This window comes from Eupeodes corollae, chromosome 2 (genome assembly GCF_945859685.1).
Source record: "Eupeodes corollae chromosome 2, idEupCoro1.1, whole genome shotgun sequence".
NCBI lineage: Eukaryota > Metazoa > Arthropoda > Insecta > Diptera > Syrphidae > Eupeodes > Eupeodes corollae.
In genome coordinates this window covers 47,750,124-47,763,667 of record NC_079148.1, presented here as the reverse complement: position 1 = coordinate 47,763,667, position 13,544 = coordinate 47,750,124, and the positions used below count along the sequence as shown (strand labels likewise).

The window sequence follows — 13,544 nt, the reverse complement described above, 5'->3', positions numbered from 1 at the left end:
CAAGCGGAATAGGCCATGCGCCATTTTATAATAGAAATTTATCTTTATGGTAATATGTTTTCTTTTTGTTCATGCAAATTGTTTGATGTTTAATTTGACATTTGAGTTCAGGGAATCAATTAAAAATAGCCTAGTTTATATTCCATGAGATTATAAAGATCTTTGCTTTCACTCACTAAAGACACAATCTTCTCGCTGTCAAAACATTTGAGAGTTTTTGAATGTAATATCTCAATTTTCCTTCACAAATTTGACGAACTTATGTAATTCTATTTTATTATATCTTATTTGATGTGAATCACAATTTAAATCATTTCTTATTTATTTAAACTATCCTGTTTGTATGTCAACTGATTAAAGGAAATTGTATGATCTATGAAATGTCAAAATTCTTGCAACAGAAGAATATACCAGTTACTGAACGCGCCCAATTATGTACAGTGACTGCCATTAATATTCGGTTTTTGTTAATTTTTTTTTTTTACTTCCACATGGTGTTTAAAATAAAATATATACAACTATTTCTTGCTTGTGAAAAAAGAATTTATTATTTCTTATTAAATGGTATAATTTTTGGTTACCAAACTAAAAGCTAAACAAAGAAAAAAATTGAAAAGGAACAAAACATTAAAAAAACATAGTTCATTAATATTCGGTTTGTTCTAAAAACACAAATGCATCGTTAGGAAATTTATTTTTTAAGAAATGATTTAATATTTTGTCGAATAACCTTGATTGCATATGACTCCTTGAAGTCTTTGAGGCATGTTTTTTATAATTTTGGAAAGATATTCAATACTAATCTTGTTCCATTCTTCTTGGAGTCGAATTTTAAGTCCACTTATTGAAGTAACGGGGTTTTCACGAACTCTTCGATCCAATTCATCCCACAAATTTTCAATGGGGATTAAGTCTGGGGATTGCGCAGGTTTTTGGATAACTTTTGGACAGTTATAGAGTAGCCACTCTCTATCAACATGAGCCTTATGTTTCGGATCGTTGTCCTCTCAGCACTTTGTCTCAAATTTTCTCTCAAAATTCTCAAATATTGTTCTTTATTCATAATGCCGTAGATGAAAACAATGCCTTTTGCAGATATGCAACCCCAAACCATGACGTGCGCGCCGCCATGTTTGACAGTTGGTTTTAAATTTTTGCACTTTAGCTCTTCGTTAGGTTTTCGCCAAACCATAACCCTTCCGTCTGAACCAAAGAGATTAAACTTACTCTCGTCGACAAAAATAACGTCGTCCCACCAACTTCGCGAAGTTGACTCGAATTTTCCTGTTGCGCATATTAATGAAGGGCTTTTTTCGGGCAACACGACCATTGTAGCCATATGCTTTGATGGTACGACGAGTGGTTGATCCAGATATTTGCTTTTTGCATTCAATTCTGACTTCTTCAACTATTTTTGGGGCACTTAAACGAGGATAAGCTTTGATCTTTCGTACTATAAGCCGTTCTTCTTTCGCCGTAAGTTTTTTGGTTGACCCAACTGCTTCTTTGGCTCGATTCTTCCTTCATTTTTGTATCTCCGTACTATATCCCCGACAGTGTTTGGCTTCATATTTACTAACTCTGCAATTTTCTTGTAAGTTTCACCTTTTTCGTGTTAAATAATCACAAGTTTTCTTGTTTCAAGACTCGAATTTTGTCCTTTACGACCCATGTTTTATTTATTGAATAATTCTATAATGTTTGACTTCTAATTACTTTACAAATGTACGCAGAAAACCTACAGGCTAGTTTGGTTTAATTTTACATTAAAAAAAAAACAAACCATTAGTCTTAAGAAATGTCAAAACAAGAAGAGGAAGAAAAAACCGAATATTAATGGAGCATTTACATTTAGCCTTTATGCGTTTACATCTAATAATCTTAGCGGAGGATGGTAAATGGCGGATAATTTTTGATCAATTGTAAAGAATATATTCATTCATAAATAAAATAAACAAATACTAAGATTTATAATAATGTTTATAAGTAGAAAATATGAAAAAAGAAATTGCATGATAAAAACCGAATATTAATGACACTCACTGTATGTCAATTTTTGTGCAATTATTAATTTTAAATGGCGTTTTTTTCTGGTATACGTAAAATGAGTCAACATTTTTTTTTAAGTTTATTTAGATAATGGTATAAGTCCACCTCAAAATCGAAAAGCTGATTGGGAATTGAATTTAAAACAAAAAGGTTAGATTTTGTGTGCCACATACAAAAATCGTTTAGCGCCTAGAGATTTTACTTTGTGGACCTCAAATATGTCATTACCTTTGACTTGTTTTATTGGATCATTGAAAACTTAAGTTATTTCACAGAGTACCAGTTCTGATCACCTGATTACTTTAAATTTGTATAGGTGACCCTAATCCTAAATTTTACTAATAAATAAAGTTTATCAAAGCATTGTGAACTATAAAATCTTGACTTTGATGGCAGCAACTGTCAATTCACCAAAATGTTGGCTGTCACTTTTGAAGTTGAACTACCTGTTGGGTGGCTGCCAAAAGAGACAGAAATATCGAACAAATGTCAACATATGCTTTGATGTTTTAGTATTATTTAGTATGAAGTATTGGTGATGCGAATGCATTGGAATTGAATACCTGCAAAAATATGTGTGGCAACACTAAAGTACACATGATGTGTTCTATATTTTGACATACATTATTGCAAACCCACTATAAAATAGTGTGACTCTTCTTTTGAATTGTGTTCAATGCACTCTGGACTTCATAATGCGTAATATGTGCTCCTGTTACCATTGGGAGACCCTCTGTATAAATTGCTATGACAAACTGCTGCCACGACACTTGCTCCAATAATAATAATTGTCCTATGCTGCTGCTTCCCATCGCAAAAGCCAGACCACATTTTCTATACAATCATTTGATTTAGTAAAGTAGAGTACACCAACGCAACGCAACGCGGAACACAAATGTCATGCATGCGTTGATGCCTCTTGCTGATAAGAGTCCCATTTGGCAAACAAACTATGGTTCAACTCAATGGGGAATACTTTTAGTTTTGCTGATGCTTGAGAATATGGAGCCAACAACCAAGCCAAGTCATCATCATCATATACTAAAGTTTCTATGGAAATGGCAAATGCATTGCGAACATCGTCGTGTTCGTCATGTTGTGTGCGCAAAGGAGGAGGATGTTATTCTATAGTTGGGTGATGTGCTGATGGTTGGTTAGGAAATGCTTGGTAGTTGGTAGATGTACCATCAGAGAAGGTTTTTGACGTGCTGAGCTGATGTGACGTGATGTGATGGTACAGAACATACATATATGAATTAAACTTGTTGAAAGTTATTACAAGTGGGGTTGGCAAAAATGTTTCTACTCCGGCTAGGTCTTCGAAATACAACAATTAATGTCGAGTGTGAAGGAATTTTGAAGTGAGCTTTAAGTGGTGCTTTAAATACACATAAATATACGTGTGTAATGAATAGTTTTTTTAATTCACACATTACAAGTGACTTTATGTTGGAAGAATGTGTCGGACATTGGTGTTGAGAAGGTGATACAGAAAGTACATTTTTTTAGATGGCAAAGTGTCAATGATATTTCAAAATAATTTATAAAATTACATTTTTGCCATCACTTAATAAAATCAACAACTTTAAGCCTCATTTCAAAAACTCTGATAGGGCTGTTTATAAAAATTAGCAATATTTCCCATTTGTTTGAAAACGTCAAAAAAAACCACTTTGTAGACTTTATCCAATTTTGTAATTATTTTAAACAACCCTATAACTGAAAATGTATATTAGATTGCTATTTCTATAAACTGAATTCATTTATCAAAGCATATCTTCATTGAATGAAGATTTTGTATAATTTGCTTAACAATTAAAAATTGTTTTTGTATGTGATAAGTGACATTCTGCCGTAACATAATAGTTCCGATTTTGAAAAGAAATTCGCTTCCGTTTTTTAATCACAACGAAAACACTAAAAGTTTGAGTTCACTTTCACTTTACGAAGGAAATCCAAAACTATGCAAAACAAAATACAAGTATTTTTAATTTTATTGTTAGACATTTATTTAACAAAAAGAAGAAATACTTCAAACCGATTTTTTTTTACCAAAAAGCCTCTTTTACATTCAATTACTTTTTTTTACAATTCTGGGCATTCTAGAAATAAGTTTTTGATTGTTTCATGTGGCACATTGTTCTAGAAATCCTTTAATTTATTCCACAATGGAGATTCCGATGAAGGGCATTCCCCCACAATAACTCTATAGGGTTAATATCCGGTGATTGCGGTGGCCATGTTATGACTTGTAAGATTTTTTTTGTCTTCTTTATGTTTGAGGTAATCCCGGCAAAGTCTGGACAAGTGTTTAAGGTCATTTTCCTGTTGAAATCAAATCCTAGGCCAATAAATATTAATCCCGAGATCACAACGTTTTCTTCCAATATCTTCTTCTCAGATTTATCTCTCCATTAAATTCTGCTAAAATCATCTTCCGTGCAGTCTCTAGCATTTTTGGCCGTTTCAGTTTGTTTTGTGGTAGAAAAAGTGGTTTTTGGTTTTGTTCGTTCAAATAGTTCAGAATCTCTTAGACTACGTTTGACCTTTGTCAATGACAGCGGCTTGTCCCGCCTGAATCAACAACCAAAATTCATAAAAAATTGTTATTATGAAAAACCCCAAGTATATTTGGTGGCGTTTTTCTTTTTTAGTTCAGAGTTGAGCTCTGAGCAGAGTCTGAGCGAGCAGAGTAGAGTAGAGTTCTGCGCAGAGAATGTTCAGAGCTCTCTGATTTAATTATGAAACAACTTGAGCACTAAACTGTCATGATTTTAAATGTCATCTGTTTGAAGGCGTTCTAAATTTTCTTTAATCAAATTAATTAATAAAACAGTCATAGAGTTGGTCAATTTGACTCCTGAAATAAATTTGACAGAAAAATGCTATATGCCATACATTTTTTCTAAATTATCTTTCCTTCTACACTAAAGCCACATTTTTATTGTTTTGACGATAGTTTGTATTATTTCCTGGCTTTCAAATATGAAATTACTTGTGTTCAGCATTTTACTCCGTTTACTCTGTTATTTTATTCTGAGCTTACAGAGCGCGCTCTGAACATGTTCAGAACTAAAAAAGAAACACGAATTTGAAGCTCTGAACGATCAGAGCTCAAAAAGAAACACAATTGTTTTTTTGACAGTTCGAGCTCTGCTCTGAACTAAAAAAGAAAAACGCCATGGATCAAAAATCCAACTTTTCTACCTGAACGTGTTACGTATTGTTAAGATAAAAAAAACAATATTAAGTTATTAAAATCAAATGAAGTCCTCAAAATGTTGGCCTGTAGTGTACATATATGTCAAACTTGACAGTTCTTATTTAGTTGTTATTTGTTAAGTGATTTGCAATCGATTAGAACAGAATTTAGCATTTGCTTTTTTTAACAAAAATGTACATATAAACATTTTTCCGGCTCGAAATCCACAGAGACGAAATGTCAATGGCTATCTATCTCACTCCAATTTTCTAGGAATTCTTTCCTCTTGTAGAAAATAAAAACTAGTTTTCTCTTTATAACAGAAAGAACCGCTGTACGTTAAGGCCCACCTATAATAGACTTAACCGACCTTAAGCCAGCTTAAGAGAACGAACCAATACGTAGCCTTATATGTTACTAACCGATCTGCTCAATTTCGCTAACTTTCGCGCAATTACGCAAGAGCCATTTAATTGGCTCGAGCTTAAGCAAATGTCAAATTTGCTTTAGTTACTTGAATCCATTATGATTAATTTTTGTTTTGACGATAACTTCTGATAACTTTCGTTCGGTTTTGACTTTCGGTTAAGTCTATTATAGTTGGGCCATAACTTTTACTGTCATAATTGAAGAAATTTTCCAGCTAAAAAAAAAGTCTTTAACATTCGAAACGTTGTTTCTCAACTGTCTATATTTATTAAGCACGTTAAATGCTACCTTTAAGATTAAAATATTTAATTAATTTAAAACTTACATACATTAAAAAAATTAAATTCAAAGCTTGCAGATTTAAGATTGTCATTTGTAGAATCCATGAGTATAGATAAATTGTTGAATTTTCTGATTAAGATGACTGTTAGCGCCATAGTTCAATCTGCTAAAATAGTTCTAAAGTTAACCGCTAGCCTGACTCAAATAGAAATTCAATAGACACAAAATTGAGGTAGTAAAAGTCTATTAGGCCAGGGAAAAACACGAAGACAAAATCTTTAAAATCATACAATTTTTTAAAACATATGGATCATGGAACTCTCAAGTCAAAGAAGTCAAAATGCGTTGCAATCACCATTCTAAAAATTGATTTAGATCTTGAAGCTCTTTACAACTCTTGACGAAGTTAATAGTGCGAAATACTTTAACACAATCAATAGATTAGCGAAGCGATATAGTATTTAAAATAGCATCAAAATCATTGATAAATAAATCAAACAGTAATGGACCAATGTGGCTCCCTTGAGGTACACCAGAATTGACTTTAAATTGACATGAAGGGTTACTCCTGAACATGACGCTATAATTATCTATACTTAAGATATGACTTAAAGCTTACTTGAAGCTAAAGTCTGTATTGATGCAATCGACTTGATAGTGTTTTTCGAATGTATATTTTGAATGAATGAATTGTAATAAATTAGTAATTGTAGTTTTTATTTCACAAACCAATGTAGATTTTCAAACATAACAAAAAAACAATTAAAAGAAATTGTTTAACAGAAAAAGATTCAAACAATTTAGAAATAATAGACAATTTTGCTATAGTACGATATGGTGTGCCCTACTGTTAGATAAAGATAATTCCAAAGGCCTAGGAACTTAGCATATTTCAGAAAATATTTTAAAAGGTAACTACTCGTATGAATAAGAAACATAAAACACACATTTTTTCAACTTAGATGATGGTATTCCATCAGAACCAGTTCTGAAACCTAACTTTTTATAATCTTATTTAATCAAATCACAATTGTGTTATGATCTTGTTGTAACGAAGGAATATTTAAATATACAGAAACATCTTCAAATTTGATCTCAAATCATAAATAAAATAATTAATTTTTTCCAATGGAAACCCCCATGAGTGTCATTTCAGCTATATTCCCTCTTATAATTATTCTAATAATGTGTCTTAGCTAAATACAGACCAAGACCAAAGACTTTCTGTTCTGGCCCCACACATTTCTGCTATTCTTTTTAATGATGTATTTTTCAATTCCAACAATTGAGCCAAAAAAAAATCGACTGCATATTTAATATACAACATACATAAGATCTAGTATCTGTCTTCTTTCTTTAAATGAATGCATACTTGCGATTAATGAATTTTAATTAAAAATTATTTCCTTATTTCTATTTTGCAGACCGATGTCGATCTGTCGAGGTTCATTTTGAGGCAGCCGACAGTGGATTTTTTCTAAAGCATTCACCACGACAACCACCAGTTAGTCCTGAGATATCAAATGTTCAATCTTCTGCGCGGCCACGAATTACCCAAGACTCGGTGCTGTCCATCGATCGATTCACAGTCGTGCAGACGACCCAGCCAGTATCAATTAGAGCAAGCTATGGACCATTCTCAACAAAGCAGACGGTGCCAGCTCGGTACATTGTTCCGGATGCTGTTGAAACCCAAGGAGATCATTTAAACGTAAGTCTACACAAAATTGGCCTCCCATCATGTACTCGTACATTATGTAGACAGTATAGTAGGTATACGCGCTTTTCAAGAGCAGATAAATTAAGTACATATAAACAAATCGAAAAGCATGTTAAAGTAGTTTAATTAAATTGCGTGTTTGTAATTCTTGCTTTTCTTTCGATTTTGTTGTTGTTTGGTTTGCGTATTGCATTCCACAATTAGAATACCACTGTCGCCCTCATGGAATTGCAACAGACAAATCTGCATCTGGATATATCGGCGCATTTGGTGCGCACGACAATACCTCGTGACTCGCCCGTTCTAAGGGTGCTCTTTCATGCTGGCGCCGATCCAGGTGGCCATTTACAGAGGCAAAAGATATGCGTTTTGTTGCATGTCTCAATGGGATCTCGAACGCCATTGAAAGGTCGTTGTATGCCTGAAGGAGAGGACGGTGTATGCGTGGCTGAGGTAAGTGAAGTGTCCCCCTTAGTGTCCATATTGTTTCTTGCTTTTAAATGGATAATTCTTTAATAATTCAAAAATACATTTATAGGTTGTTATACCGGCAAGTTGGTGGCCAGCCTTACCGCCACCAGACAAAACCTCTCGTGGTAATGTCCCGCCAAAGGTGCCACAACGTTTGGTGCAGGTTTCGTATAGTGTCTTTGAGCCACCATCACGCAACCCAGAGCAATGCGAACCGAAAGTTCAAATTCAACCTTTAACATCGTTTGCACAAATACCTCTGATCGCAGCACAATCTCCATACAAGGATCTAAGAGCTGATGACTCTTTAACCATACTCTTGCCGCAGAGGCCCCTTTATCCAATGTCAAAAATTCATGTTCCGGTCTTTTTGCATCAGCAAGTCGAACAGAATATTGCTGTGTTTATTGTTAGGGCTCGTGTAAAGGCTGGAATGCGAATACTTGGTGCAACTACCTCATCAGATGAATGGAACGTATCTGTGGAAAAGGAAAATCCCAAGCATACTGTTGCTCGAGTGACGGCATTTAGGAAAGATCAAGATCCAGATAGTACGGGAAAAGAAGCCGAAAGTGAAAATACCACTAGGTATAGATTTATTTATTTATTTCCTTTCAGATAATTGTGAATGATAATGCTTAATTTTATTTCAGAGTATTTGAGGTATTCTCTTGGTTATTAGAAGTTGCAAATGACACAAAAGAAAATTGGGATGGTGGAAAAATTGTTTGGTCAGTAAGCTATGTTTACGATAGCCCAAAATTGAAGGATGCATCTCCGGAAAGTACAAACGCTACCCCAGAAGAAACCCGAAAGAAGCTCATTGCTAAATTGGAGATCAATAAAGACGACATTCAAGCAGTTTTACCAATATCAAAGGTAAAGTTTTTATTAGTTAAACTTTTTCCTCAAACGGTTTGTCTTCAGATTATTAGTTAAAAATTTGAAAATACGACTTGAACACATATTCTTAGTTAACATGGCAATTTTTAAAAGATGAAATATTTAAGTAACTCTGGTGTCGGTGCCACGAATTATTTGTTTGGAAAAACAAAAGTACACCATGGGCAGGTTTAGACAACATAAGGGGCTTCATTTGAAGTCAACTTCATTCTTTGAACGTACATTTTGATCAAGTCAACTAGTTAATTTTTTAAGTGTCTTAAATTTCAAATTCAGAACTTTACTTCACAAACCTTTACTTCAAGTTCATAGTACAAAAACTACCAAAATCATTAAAGTCAACAGAACACTCCTCAGGCAAGCTACATTTGTATTGTAAAGAGATATTACTTATTTCTTTTCCAATTTTATAAGAAAGCTTTTTACAGAAAGCATTAAATGAAGTTGTGCAGAAAATATATAAAACATAGAGTAATAAAGTTCAGCTTTCGGTTGAATGAAAAAGCATTGACAATTGTCATTTTGACAAAAGTAGACTTGACTTGATAGTTAGAGATATGGCTTACTTTCCAGTCAACTTTCCAATAAATTTGATTTAATTGGAAGGCAATATTTTGACAGCTGGCCAATTAGATGCTAGAAACTTGCTTACTTTCAAGTCCTTATGTCCACTGAACCTGCCTCATGACACCCAAATTTAGTCTTTCCTATTCCTTTTGCTAAATGATGCAAATCTGAACAAGCTTAAATTAAAAATTGATGACATCAGTTACGTTTTCATTACCTTCAAATGTCTTCACAATTTTACCAAAATCATCGCATAATGCGTGAAAATGGCTTAAGAATTGTTTGTATCAAGATTTAATAGTTTAAACGCTTTAGCACTTCAAATGACAGCTGAATTTGACAGGTGTCAAATGCCAATTCTACTTACTTGAAATCACAAAATGAATAACCCTTTATTATAAGTATTAAACTGAATTCCTGTGAAATTGTATTTTTTGGTATAGAATTGGGAACTAATGAACACTGCGGTACTCACAGGACGTCAAGTTGCTCAAGCCATGAAAGTTTTCATTGTATCACAAGCTGGAAAAGTAGCAGATGTCACACTGCAGAGTTCTTGTCATGCCGAAGATGAAAGCGTTATTAAAGTGAGTATACAACTCGTATCCATGATATGATATGTAATAAGGTTTTGGTTCTAATTGATTTATATTCCATTTATCATCTATGCAGGTATCATCATCTTGCAGTTCAGTTTATGTAGATGGCTCTGAGATACGTGGTTCATCGAATGCATCAATTATTGTCAAATACGGTACATACATTGGTTTGGCAAAATTCATAGTTTGGATGCCCGAATTCCCATTGGAAGTGTATGTTTCAGACTTTAGATTATCCCAAATCAAAGGATGGAAGGTACCTGATGAACACCATTACACGTGAGTGTATTCATTTCACTAGTATATCTTTGAGATGTCAATTAAATTTAGATCCAATTGCAGGCACGGCAAGCAAACTAGGCGTCGCAAGAAGCGTTCCTACGTCTGGAATCAGAATGGAGGTGATGATTTTATGAATGCCGATAAGGCTGTATGTCGAGCAAGATATCAGCAAAGTCCTGTAGAAGTCTATGCTAGATTTTTAGCCACAGATCAGGTAAAATTTAATTTTTATCGACAACTTACGTCCAATATTTATATTCCCCCGACTATTGTTTCAGAACTCTGGTCGAATGAGTTATCTGATATCCCGAAGAACTGGATTAAGGGTAACCGATTTAGTGCAACCCCTGCTGAGAGTGGCAGATCCCAAGATAGCAAGTCTAAAAGGTCGTGTTCTTCAGGGTAAATCGATGGGACGGACTGATGTGCAGGTAAAAAAGACACTTGAAACATTTTTTTTGGACCTTCATAATATCTTTCATTTGTTTGAAGGTTCTTTCACCAATAAATGGAAGAGTAATTGGTGCTAAGGAGATTCGAGTGGGCAGCGATAAAGTCAGTTTAACAAGATTAATTGTACGTGTTGTTTCTGGACTTCAACTAACTATCAATACTGATAGCACTATCGAAAATGGTTACATAGCTGAGACATCTGTTACTCGCCGACTTACGGCTCAGTATCAAGAAGGTCTACTGGACATTGATTTGGAATTTTCAGATGGCGCCAGAACACCACTCAGGTAAATATTTGTTTTCTATTTATGTGGGTGTATAAGTTTTCTAAATAATATCTCTATGATCACACACAGGGACATTTCTGTTGATGATTATTTCCTGTTGGTCGAAAGTTTAGACACTGAGGTGGTAGCATTTGCCCCAATGTTAGCATCACATCATCCACGTGTGATTGCTGTAGGAGAGGGAAATGGCGATCTATTGAGAGTTACACTCCTACTCTCTGAAGATTGTAGAGTTCGTCGAAGTATGCCAATGACGAAACAGACAAAATCAAATCCTGGACCACTAGCAACTGCTCTAGCTTCAGTTCAGGTAGACTTCAATACAGGAGAGAGCATTAGCAAACCAGATACAGTACAGAATGATGGAATTATGAGAGGAGACCGAAAGAACTTCCGCGAGAGTGGTGATCTAGCTGATATTATTGGTAAGTTGTTTGAAGTTAAGTTAAGTGAAGAGCTCTATTTGAATAAGAACATTTCGATAAATTTTCAGTAGGTATACCATTAAAAGATGCCAGTCATCACTATGAGCCTACAGTTCAGGCCAGGCAACACCGCGGCAGTATAAATACCATAGGTGGTCTGAGACACAAGCCTGGTCCACATGGCGATATGACTTCCATGGAAATTGGGATGTATGTTTTACTGACGGCCTTCTGCTTCGCCATAATCGTGTTTGTCATATCGTGCGTTGTATACGCATCGAAATTCCGACCTCTAACAATTGAATCAGGACTCGAAAGCTTACCGAAGGACACATTTACCGAAGGTGGTTTGCTTATGAGAGACTCACGACGACCACGAGAATCAACTACAAATGCACACGATTGGGTATGGTTAGGTCGTTCTACAATGGACAGGTCATCATTGGCTCAAGATTCAGTAAATGGCAATATTTTCGAAAATCCAAGAGGTACAATTAAGAAAAATTATTAACCTCTCTTAGCGAACTCATGTAATTCTTTTTTTCATATGATATCTAGACTCAAGAATACGTATCACCAGCAATCCAATTCTAAACTATTCGGACCCAAATGATGCAGTTAATAGCATTTCAACATTTGATAATCGCACAAGTGCTCCAGATTCAAGTATAAGCACAGACATCATTAATTCAAACACTTACACTAAAAATGACAGAAGACCCACGTAAGTCAATTTCATGTTTTGATATTTGTTTTTATTTATTTAATTCATAAATGTATTTCATATGCATTGCATTACCTTTGACATTTTCTTTTGGACAAAAGCCAAAGTAAAATGTCTAAAATTTCTGAAGGATAATCTTTAAAGCATAGAAAAATTAAACACGAAGTTGAAAGTTCATTCCTACTTACCACATTATGCCTTAGAAAATATAATTTGCCTAGAATGATTTTTTACTTTCAATAATTTAAAAAACTTAATGAATTGCTTAAATTTCTAAACTCTTGTTCCAGTCGGAATTTATCAGGCTTGAAACATGTACTTTTCAGGCTTGAAACATGTACTTTTCGTATGCCATCTCTTTGTTTCAGAGTGGTACACTTGGGCGTATACGCACTTTTTATATAAAAAACAATTTTTACCATATTCTTTGTTTGTTAAATTTATAACTAAATTCAGACGTTCCTTTTTTCCCAACACCCACCGTTTCTGTATGTTCTACAAAGCGTGGTCCTCGTAGACATACATTAATGTGCCGTGCCTCTCCAGTTAATTCACTCCATTGAAGATGAGTTCTATTCAAACCTTTCGAGGTTCAACAGCTCAGCATGAATAAGTTGTAATAATGTTCAAACCTTTCGAGATTGAACAGTTCAGCATGAATAAGTTGCATTAATGAACTCACTTGAATCACTTAACTGTGCTCATAGATCTTGGTTTTGTTTCCGTTGCTATACATTGCTTTATTTTCTCTCGTTTAGAGTTGTCATCCAACTGAGTAAGGGTTCATGCTTTAGCTTCATACGGCATTGTTATTTTGTTTTGATTTTGATTCTTAAGCAATGATGCCTAAGATTCATTACTTTTAATTTCAAGCCATTTGAATACTTACATTTTTGAAGAAAGAAACATTTTTTAAATAAATTAATTCATAATGACAAAAAAATAATACACAATAAATATAAACTTGCTAATGAGTATTTCACATAGCGACGATAGTGTTCCCCCACCTTTACCACCACACGCAAGACTTAGTGATCGTAAAAATGAATATAGACCACCAGTTCCCCCACATCGTAATATCGGTGTAACAGCTCTTGTAACAAGCAACAGTGAAAACGAAACTACAACAGAAAAGGTAAAAAATATTATTT

General features: G+C 34.3%; 1 protein-coding gene across 2 annotated transcripts in view; it reads left to right on the top strand.

Moving 5' to 3' along the window:
• The window catches only part of LOC129948168 (transmembrane protein 132E), a 193,168-nt gene that overhangs the window by 171,014 nt on the left and 8,610 nt on the right, over positions 1-13,544 (top strand). Inside the window, exons 2-14 of one of the 2 annotated variants that reach the window (XM_056059046.1) lie at positions 7,387-7,673; positions 7,887-8,135; positions 8,221-8,741; positions 8,807-9,032; positions 10,067-10,210; positions 10,296-10,501; positions 10,553-10,718; positions 10,783-10,935; positions 10,997-11,244; positions 11,314-11,669; positions 11,738-12,157; positions 12,228-12,393; positions 13,381-13,528. In XM_056059046.1, the coding sequence (XP_055915021.1) occupies positions 7,387-7,673; positions 7,887-8,135; positions 8,221-8,741; positions 8,807-9,032; positions 10,067-10,210; positions 10,296-10,501; positions 10,553-10,718; positions 10,783-10,935; positions 10,997-11,244; positions 11,314-11,669; positions 11,738-12,157; positions 12,228-12,393; positions 13,381-13,528 (3,290 nt within the window). The remainder of the gene's footprint in view (positions 1-7,386; positions 7,674-7,886; positions 8,136-8,220; positions 8,742-8,806; positions 9,033-10,066; positions 10,211-10,295; positions 10,502-10,552; positions 10,719-10,782; positions 10,936-10,996; positions 11,245-11,313; positions 11,670-11,737; positions 12,158-12,227; positions 12,394-13,380; positions 13,529-13,544) is intronic. The other variant, XM_056059047.1, reaches the window with a different exon arrangement.